Genomic DNA, 10,000 nt, shown 5'->3' with positions numbered 1-10,000 from the left:
GTGGTTGAATAGTAGCGTGACTATTAGGCTTCAATTTAATGTTATACTCTCCCTCAACACATCCTAAACCTTTGAAAACGTCCTGAAATTCATCCAAAAGGGTGAATTTTTCCTGAACTTCATCAACACTTTTTGTTCTACTTTGTTATTCAAGGTGATAAGCTCTAGGTCTAAACATGATTCTAAACCAAGGAGGGGTCGGACATTATCTCGGAGTACATAAAACTCCAAGGGTGTTGAAACCTTAGCCTCCTTTACCTTCGTGTCAAGAAGGCATTTGCCCACAGTATCTAGTTGGTTCCCTCCAAACGACTTAAGTAGCATGTTTGTTGGGTGTACCTGAGCATTCAACTCATTAGCCAGACCTAAGGAAATTACATTACATTCTGCACCTGTGTCAAGTTTAAAACTTACGGGAATGTCATTAACAAGTAGATCTGACTGAATGTTCCTTCTAGTACTACCTTGAATTTCCTCGATGTACAGACCCTCCAGCAGTTCATTGTTTCCCTTCTCCTCTACTTCCACGTGACGAACTCTTCTTTCTTCCGTGCCATTCTTCGATTTGAAGCAGCACCGAGCATAGTGATTTCTTCCATTGCAGTTGTGACACGTGGCTCCATAGGCCGGACAATTTCCCCTGTCATGAGACGCTGCACAGAATTTGCATTTCATTATTCTACGCGAGTCTTCGTTTTTAGATTTTGTTGTGTCCGCCGGTGGCTCTGTCTTCCTTACAGCGTCGATGTTACCCGTCTGAGTGGCTGGTGAGATGAAGATTTTCGAGTGTTCCTGAGATTGTTCCGTAATTCTGCATAATTTCATGGCTTTCTCTCGTAGTTTGGGATCATTTATGCCCACCACAATCTGATCTCGTATCAGAGAATCCTTAATCGCCCCGAAATCGCAGTATTCAGCTTTTCTTCTGAGATCTGTAACAAATATGTCAAACGAGCGATCTTCTTGAATGGTCATTCTGAAGACGTATCGTTCGTAGGTTGTGTTCTTACGAGGAACACAATACGTTTCAAGCGCCGTTAAAATACCTGCAACAGTCCTTTCCGTGATATTTACGGGAATGTTTGGTAGGGTTTTAAGCACCCGTCTTGCTTTGATCCCGAGAATACTTTGGATAGTTGCTATCTGTATGGCATCGTCCTTTTCGTGAAGGCCACTCGATATCCGATACAATTCCCACGCTTCCTTCCATTCCTTCCGCACATCTGCGAGATTGAGACTATCAATATCCAATTCTGAGGGAGGTTTGATACGTTCCATGTCGGAGTTGGGAGTCAGAGAGGTTTCTTTTAAAGAGATCCTGGTACCATGTTATGAGTACGAGAAAATACACATCCACAACCTTCAACTTCAAGAGCTTTTATTGCAGTACTTTTACTCCACACGTGATCCTTAAGATCACATTACAATACCTTGCACAGGACAACCAACTTATCATAACACAGCGTAGTGGAATGGGACTAGTTTTTAACCACAGCGACACGTGCACGTGGTCATTCTGTATTTAGTATCTGGGTGACAGTACATAGACGTCACTGTAAACCTAAAACGCTTTCATCAGTCAAAGTATTATATCATACTCCTTAAAACCATCGTCTTCAGTTTTATTATATTGTATGACTTTTTTCATTTATGCTAGAATTATCAACTATTTGTATATTCATGTATTGAATTGAGTTGAGCAAAGAGTGACAAAATATTCTCACACTTTGTTTAGGTGGATGAGAATATGATCACAGCTCAGAAAAGAGATGCTGCTCGTCAGGGGAAATTTTACTTCAGAAAGAATTTGACAAAATGTAAGTGAAAAGTCCAATAATTTGGATTGACTACCGTTGAAAAGGGTGACTTTAAAAGTTCAATTACAGCTCCAAACAGTTTAAATTCAGTATATTTTACAACGCATTCAGTTTTTGATGGATTGCCCGCCCTTTTGAATTGCCAAGGCTATTCAAAAACTCAGCATGCACATAAACAATGAGAAATAAGAGATCCTTTCTGTCATTTTCCTTGGTATGTTCTGAAGGAAATGTGCAACTTTAACCCTATCTAGACCGGGCTTTTTTGTCTCCTGGGGCCGAGGGAAGATCGCCCTCCGCCATAACTTCGCAACTATAAAATCTATGACAATGAGGCTTAAAGGAAAGATGGTGCGTCCAAAGATGTTTCCTTAGAAGTGCACAACGGAAAGAGATGACGGTAGGCAATGTGGTGATTTTGTCATGATTTGCAAATGGCGGCCATCTTGGATTTTTGGATTTCCCCAAACTTTAGGAAAGCGCCGAAATTGAACAAAAATTAATCAAAAGTAATAAAGGACCACTAATATGATCTAAAGAACACACAATTTTTAGGAAGAAAATTAATTTTTCTTCATTTTTATTAAAAGGAATTTCCATTTTCTGAAAAAAAAAATGACAATCAAAAATTGGTTGCCATGGTAAAATCAAAGTCACATCACCGACCGCATCAAATTCAATGTTTCCTGAGATAAATTTTTCAAAGAGTCCTGAAGTTTCCTGCCGTTTAATTTGCTCCGATGTTAAAAAAAGGTATTCAGGTCAAAAGCCCTAGCCCGCCGGTCAAGTCTTATATATCACTGATCTTTAGCGTGGATGAAAAGTGAATTATTTTACTGATTAGCACAAAGGCTAATCTCATCACATTTTATTGTTTGATTTGTGTTGCTATGTCGTTAGCCGTGAATTTCGTCCTCGTGACGATCAAGCTATTGAAACGGATTACTTTTCGGTCTAGTTTGACGACCGAACTTGTTTTCAGACTTGCATTTTACCAGCGTTAGGATAGAGGAAAATTAAGAAAGAGCCAAAGTAGGAATCTTCCCAGCCGGAATGTGGCTACTATTGTTGCTGTGCATACGTTCTGCGCATCTCGAGATACTCGTGTTTCCTATGGGTGGTGCCTAGCACTACAGGGATATTTTTTGCGTGGTTTAAAACAATGCGGAGAAAGAAAACCTTTACAGCAAGTGCTTTTGGTATCCAAAAAGAAAATTGGGGGTAACCATGCATTAATCAGAGAGTAGAAAAAAAGACGCCATACATTGATTTGTATTTTATTTCTTTTTTTAGAATAATTGTTGCTTAATTACCTCTAAAAGGTGCCCCTCAACCCCCAATTTTTTTTTTCTGGATTAAAGTAGCCGATGCTAAGATATGCTTTTCCCGCGTAGTCATAAGCTGTGCAAATATACTTATTTATTAGTAGGCACTGTCCTTAATTTTGTGGCTTTCTCCTATGTGAACCAAAGCTTCATCACTTCGTGAAGCACAAAATCTTTCAACATCTCATAAAATGTCCGGAATATTTTTTGTTTACCGTGCAAACTAAGAACCAGTGAGTGCGCAGCCCAAAATAATTAACTGAAAATGGTGGCGAAATAGTACAGGACAGTCACAAAGATAGCCAATCCAAGTTAAAGTGGACACCCACGAAACCACAGAACACATGCACAACAGATTAGGATGCGTTCTTCTGAGGTCAAACGCAACTACATCTAATAGATTCATATAATTTGTTCAAAACTTGCTGAACGTGCGCTCCGAAAAAGGACAAATTAGTAACTAGGTTTTATTTTCGATGCCCTGTTCCTACAATAGGCAACAACGACACCCAAACTGGTGACACAGATCATGAAGACGAGTATGAATTGATGACGATTAACAAGATCATAAACGGCAAGGTAAGATACGATACTCATTGTGTGTTTTCATCCACATATTTATACTTACTTAATCTATATATGATTTATTTGTAGTCCATACATATCTATAGACCGACAGACAAAAGCATCTTATTTGGCACACGAAGTTAATTCATTTTTTGTGTAATCTTTAATGAAATCCATTGCTCCAAGGATGTGGATCAGAGGAAGATGATCACTGCAATTCTTTTATTATTAAGCAAAACTAGCCAGAGGAAAGAGTGGTTTGGAATATTCTAGCTAGCAAAATGTTTTTAACAATCTGATTTGTTTACGGAACAAGTTTTACATTATTTGATAAAATATGGACGCCGCACTTCGCATGTCAGAAGTGCAACATAAAGGCGAGGATAACGGGAAAAAAGACGAATTATACATTTTTTATGCGCTGATTGTTTTGAGATCTTTAAACTAGCACTTCAAAACATAAGAAGAAAAAACACATTTATGACAATGTTTTTGATCACAGATCTCTAGCAAATTTCAAAATGTTCTGCATACTTTTACACAATGAGCTAATATCAGTGCAAACTTAAATAGCCGCAAGGTTATAACTCTGAGCTAAGTTGTCTAAAGGGTCTAAAAGCTAGATAAAGGGTCTAAAGGGTCTTAAAATAACTGAGGAGAAGTGGCTGCATTTCATTTAACATCTGGAAACGTCGATTGGTTAGACCTTCACGTGGTACGGGAGGCTACTCAGAAATGATGGTCCCGTCTCCAAGGTGGGGACGTAAAAGAACCACTAAGGACGTAAAGAGTCCTGGCTGTGACCACACAATTTCGGTGCCAACAAATGGTCTGCTTGGCGTGAATCTTCGTAAGGGTTTGAGTGAATGGACCACAACTCTGTATAACAGCCAGAAGTCGGTGTGCCGAGTGCTGGAGAAAATATTCTGTAGTAAAATATACCCTTCATTTCAGAACATAATCCCATAACGCATCGGACAAAACTGAATTTTTTGCTTCAATGCCCTTCTTCACGATAAGTCAGTGTTATTTGGACGATCCTCGCTCCTTATGTAACTACAGAGAGTTATCCTTTCCAGAACACAGTTAGACAGCGAGTTAAAACATATGTTGCACATAAAAATTTGCCATAATTCTTCATTAGTATCATCCAAAATGCTTGTGAAAATGGTTGTCTATTAAAGAAAGACTAACATTGCGCTAGTTAATTCAGCACATTAAAGATCATTAAATTTATAGTACAAATTATCTCGAAAATATTGCTGCGCTAATACTCCGGTAGATGAGGTGAAACATTTTCCTGAATTTTGTTCATGATCAGGTTGCACAAAAAATCAGAGATAGCCAAACACAGCAGTGGGGACGTCATAAATGACGTCAAAATTACCTCTTTGTAAGCAGATGTTGATTTTGGAGCCTTGGATTTTTTAAATGATATATCCATAGGCCTCTGTGTGCCAATTTTGGAGCTTTTGTTTCGTGTATGACGATTTTAGCAAACCTTGACACTAGCCACTTGATATGTTGACGTCGTTTTCCTGTGTTCTGTTTCTTCCTTTAGGAGGGTGAATTTCCTGGCCTGATACCGCTGATTGAAAGTTACCTTGGTAATATGGACCTGGAAGCAGACACATATTACACCATCTCACAGTATCTGTCGCTTATCAAGAGAAAGGCATCTGGTGAGCAATAATTAAACACAACATTTTGATAAAACTGGCTGTTTCGAGATAAACGATCATTAATTTTCTTCTTTTTGCCAAGGTGAACTGCTTACCACAGCACAATGGATTCGCAGATTTGTGGACATGCATCCTGACTACAAGAAAGACTCTGTGGTCAATGAAACAATCTGCTATGATCTAATAAACACCTTTGATCGCATTGCACTCGGAGACGTTGAGGCGCCAGAGCTCTTAGGAAAACCCACGTCTAAGGAGAGCGACTAACATCCGCGCAAATATCAGGAAACAAAGAAAGAGATCTCGCAAAATAGTTCAATAGAGCAGGATAACACAACAAGAGTATGAAAAATATTCTAAAGCCTGTGTTAACATGTTTTCATTAACACTAGTGGCTCTTTTCAACACTAGTTCGGAGCCTCCTTTACTTTCCACCTGGAAAAGAGTGAGCACCGCAGGCCGTATCACCATTTACTTGTGGATAGAAATTACGTTTTCTTCAGTGAAAGTCTATCCTGTTTGTTTTTGCATAGGAGTGTTTGAAAGTACTGGATAATCAAATATAATAAAAGTACTCTAGTTAGTAGAAGGTGTGTGCACATCAACACTAATTGCAAGTCGGGCTTAAAGGTTTATGTATGCCCAGAGGCTGTCATAGTTAAAAATAAATGACTTGTTATGAAAAGAAGATGCAGATTTGTCAAATCACAGATAATGTCCTTCCACCAATTTTCCTATACATAATGGCTGTGTTTATGGTGTGAAGCTCTGTTTTTCCTTTTTCAAAAGAGAATAGGGTTTTGTGGGTCAGTTCCTCTAAACTTTGGGTCGTTTAGTTCACAGATGAGTAGATTTCGTCTCATGATCGATGGAGGCTTCTTTAAAGAGATAGTACGAGTGATCCATGAAGACTGCTCCATCTCCCTTGTCCGGCCTCGTAAGAACTATGTCATCTCCATTTTTAGGTTTGTTCCCGCCTCTGTGTAAAATGTGGGGATAAGGGATAGGACTCCTTCTTGATGTAATTCAGTGCTATTGATTGCAAGGTCGCTGATGCTAACTCACATTTGTTGTCATTCGATCACGTATCCATTTTCCAATTGTTGTACCTGGCTTTTACGTCTCTTTTGACACCTTTTGAGAAGGTGAAAATTTTAGGCCTCTACACAGGAAAAGATATGTGTTTGTGTTGCTCGCCACCTTGCTGTTTTGAAAGCATATCTTCTTTGTATGTGTTGTACAATATTTGATCATTTTGCTTTCGTAGCTCTGAAATCATTTTATGATCCTCATGCATGTGCAGTGATGACATGTATACAATCCACGTCAATTTCGGTATAGACTTCGCAGATTAGAATCTTGAGGTCCCTCAGACTGGCAAGTTTCTCCAGGATGTCCTTCAGGCTGGAAGCGGCTAATACTTGAAACTGTAGACTCTTATATTGAAGTGGGAACGATAATTGACGAAATGAAAAACTGATCACCCATGTCCTTCTCCTTTATTAGTATAATGTGATTCTCCTTTTCCATTTTCATCTATTTTCTATTGTAATATTAATGATAATAAAAATTACATTAAATTTACTTTACTTTTTGTTGCATAGCCTTATCTAAGTCTGCGTTATTATGTAAAGTTAAGTTTCTTTTTTCTTTTTTTTCTCAGTTTCCGTTTTTCCAGTGTGTTTTGTAATTTATTGTAATTTTTATTTTCCATTATGTTCTCGTGCTCGTCTTGTCTCGCCTCGACTAGCTTTATGGCTATTTGCGGAACAAGCAACTTATATGTGAATTTGTAAAATAAAAAAATAAAATAAAATAAAATAAAATAAAATAAATAAACAAATGATGATTGTTTCCCATGACATCAAGAAGAAGTGCTGTTCCCGTAAAAAAAATGTGATGAGAGGATTTCTAGACATTTAGTTTAATTTGCTTTGCTGGTAAAAATATAAAAGCCAACGTAGAAAATATTAAGTTCCTTAGTTTCAAGTTCAGTAAACCGTAAACACAACCTGTAGTATTCATTTAGGCCTAAACGGTTCCTACAAGATCATAACTGTAATTGAGCGTTGAAGTGTTATTGTAACCTGCGCTAGCCTTTTGTTAAACTGTTATCCACCTGTGTAACTTCTGAAAGTAATTAATGTTTCAGAATAAGCTTAGATTTCATCCAATAGAATTTCAGAAGTGATTGTTGTATTCTGTAATCTGACTCGTTGGCAAATGATGTAATTCAAACGCTTTACTAGCTTAGGCTTAAATACAGGTGCTTTGTAAGATTTTCTTTGGTTGCATCCTTGGTTGAATCCTCGGTTATGTTTTGACTGTACGCGAGGTGATAGTTTTGGTATTAAACCCTACGTTGGAGCCAAGTTCTGTGTGGTTTTACTGTCTCAGAGAAATTCGCTTGCCGTAAGAGATCTCGGTCCTTCCGCAGCCAGCGAGTGTTCCCCAGGAGAAAGGCCTTTACCGAAGTGTTTTTGAAGAGTTTCCCCGTCTGTCCGTGTTTCCGTTTTGTGAAGGCAAAACCTGTTTTCCCACTGGTGAAAAGAAAACTGTTTTCACAAAAAGCCGTTCACCGAGTTGTAAACCAACTTAAGGTTTCACGGGTGTCTTCACGGAAATCTTGCCATATATCACTGTAAAGCTTATTATTTTAAGATTGCAAAAATATCAAGGTTTTTTTTAATTTTATTGGATAAATAAGCGCTCAGAGGCCTGCAAACTCAATATTAACGACGTGTACTTAACTGAATTACCCACTCTCACGTAAAGGCACACAACCAAACAAACTGTACAATATCAATCAGGAGATAATAGGCTAACAAAGTCTGTCGGGCTTTATCTCTATTCCTACTAGTTTATGAGAAAACCAGTCCTAAAGTCGGACAAAGGAAAACTTTTGTAGTAGCATCAGGAGTTTAACACCACGTCACGGAAAAATAATTTGAATTTAGTAAAAGCCCGACACACTGACGCATTAATATCCGAGGAACATTTTCGCCAAATTTCGTTGAAATCTGGCAAATTTACATACCGTATTAACTCGTTTGAAGATGTAAATTTCTCGTAAAAACAAAAGCCGTGTTTTCGGCCTTGAAACATTTTCAGAGTTTTCGCACGTCATCAAATTCTTGTCAACACGCTTATGCCACCAGCCAATAAAACACAGACACATTCCCTACGGAGTTCTATTACAAAACAATAATTTAAATTCGCGCAAAAGCATTCAGCGTTACTGCAATCGAAAAGCGATATCGTAATGGGGAAAGTTAAAGGCTGGTTTCCATATGATCGCGGATCGCAGATCGCAATAAGGTCTGCGATCCTGCGATCGTGATCGCAGACGATCGCAGAAGATAGAACCATGTTCTATCTAAAGGCTGGTTTCCATATGATCGCGGATCGCAGATCGCAATAAGGTCTGCGATCGTCTGCGATCATATGGAAACTACTTCTGCGATCCTGCGATCGTGATCGCAGAAGATAGAACCATGTTCTATCTCCTGCAATCAATTGCGATTGTTTGCGATCTGCGATCATATGGAAACCAGTAGATAGAACATGGTTCTATCTTCTGCGATCACGATCGCAGGATCGCAGAAGTAGTTTCCACATGATCGCAGATGACCGCAGACCTTATTGCGATCTGCGATCATATGAAAACCAGCCTTAAGTCTGGTGCAAGGACGCCACCGGCTAAATCAATACATCCATCGGTTCTAAATCTGCGAGCTGAACTTCACTGCTAATTTTTGAGCCGGTCAACAACAGCGAAAGTGGCTGGATCCTCGCCGGCCGACCCTGAATAACTGTTTTAACATTTGAGCAAACGCCCTGAAACTTCATGACGTTTTCAGAAATTTATCTGGGAAAAATTTGATGTGATCGGTTAGTTTTGATTGACTTTGACTTTACCACGGTAACCAATTTTTGACAGGCAATTTTTTTTTCACAAAATGGTTTTGGTTACTTTTCGTTCAATTTTGGTGCTTTCCAGAAGTTTTGGGAAAATTCAGCAAACCAAGATGGCGGATCCAAGATGGCTGCCTTTGACTGAACATGACCTAAATCTTACGTCATGTGAGGTCATCACTTGGTGATGCCAACTTCAAAGGAAGGAGACATCCTTGGACGTACTATCTGCGACAGCTTTTAAAGTTGCGAAGTAATAGAGGCAGGAGGGAAGGGGGGGGGGGGGGGAGGGTGGATGATCCGAAATAGGTACCGCACTTCTGTGGTAAACACTTGGTTCCATATCTCAAACTGACCTTTCCCGAAGTTTCGTCTTCTAAATTTTCATACATAAAATATAAATCACACTTGTCCGATGTCCACGGTCAGTTTGAGATACGGAAACGAGTGTTACCCACTTTTCTGTCGGGTGCAGTAGCTACACAACCAGTCGAACTTTTGGCGCAACCTTGACAGCCCATTCAGACGTCAAACTTTACTGGTCTGTCATTGGAGAAACTTACGCCTCTTTTTTAACCAATCCGAAGTTATACCTTCACTAATAGTGTCTCGTTTTCACTTGTTTTTCCGCGCTTGACGCATTGACAGTTCTGATTGGTTTACTCTATTTTTTTCCTTACGCCAGCCTGCTCTG

At 39.0% G+C, this 10,000-nt stretch overlaps 3 protein-coding genes and 1 long non-coding RNA gene across 4 annotated transcripts in view; 2 read left to right on the top strand and 2 right to left on the bottom strand.

Annotated features, from left to right (window-relative positions):
- The window catches only part of LOC146455236 (glutamate--cysteine ligase catalytic subunit-like), an 11,166-nt gene extending 4,817 nt beyond the window's left edge, over positions 1 to 6,349 (top strand). The window contains exons 4-7 of the mRNA XM_085094541.1: positions 1,736 to 1,817; positions 3,639 to 3,721; positions 5,271 to 5,391; positions 5,474 to 6,349. Of these exons, the coding sequence (XP_084950667.1) occupies positions 1,736 to 1,817; positions 3,639 to 3,721; positions 5,271 to 5,391; positions 5,474 to 5,658 (471 nt within the window). The 3' untranslated portion in view covers positions 5,659 to 6,349. The remainder of the gene's footprint in view (positions 1 to 1,735; positions 1,818 to 3,638; positions 3,722 to 5,270; positions 5,392 to 5,473) is intronic.
- The window catches only part of LOC146455232 (putative fumarate hydratase, mitochondrial), a 37,523-nt gene that overhangs the window by 6,020 nt on the left and 21,503 nt on the right, over positions 1 to 10,000 (bottom strand). The gene's annotated exons all lie outside the window — the stretch shown is intronic.
- Positions 7,287 to 7,763, top strand: LOC146455235 (uncharacterized). Its single transcript, XR_014859061.1, has 2 exons — positions 7,287 to 7,691; positions 7,727 to 7,763. It is a non-coding gene; the product is annotated as an uncharacterized LOC146455235 (long non-coding RNA).
- LOC146455234 (small ribosomal subunit protein uS10m-like) overlaps positions 9,593 to 10,000 on the bottom strand; it is an 8,455-nt gene continuing 8,047 nt past the window's right edge. The window contains exon 7 of the mRNA XM_085094505.1: positions 9,593 to 10,000. This exon is cut by the window's right edge and continues 333 nt beyond it. The gene's annotated coding sequence lies outside the window, so the exon portion shown is untranslated.

The sequence above is a fragment of the Pavona decussata genome, unplaced genomic scaffold, assembly GCF_977016875.1.
Source record: "Pavona decussata unplaced genomic scaffold, jaPavDecu1.1 SCAFFOLD_281, whole genome shotgun sequence".
Classification (NCBI taxonomy): Eukaryota; Metazoa; Cnidaria; class Anthozoa; order Scleractinia; family Agariciidae; genus Pavona; species Pavona decussata.
The sequence above is the reverse complement of the archived record's forward strand: the minus strand, read 5'-3'. Positions and strand labels throughout refer to the sequence as shown.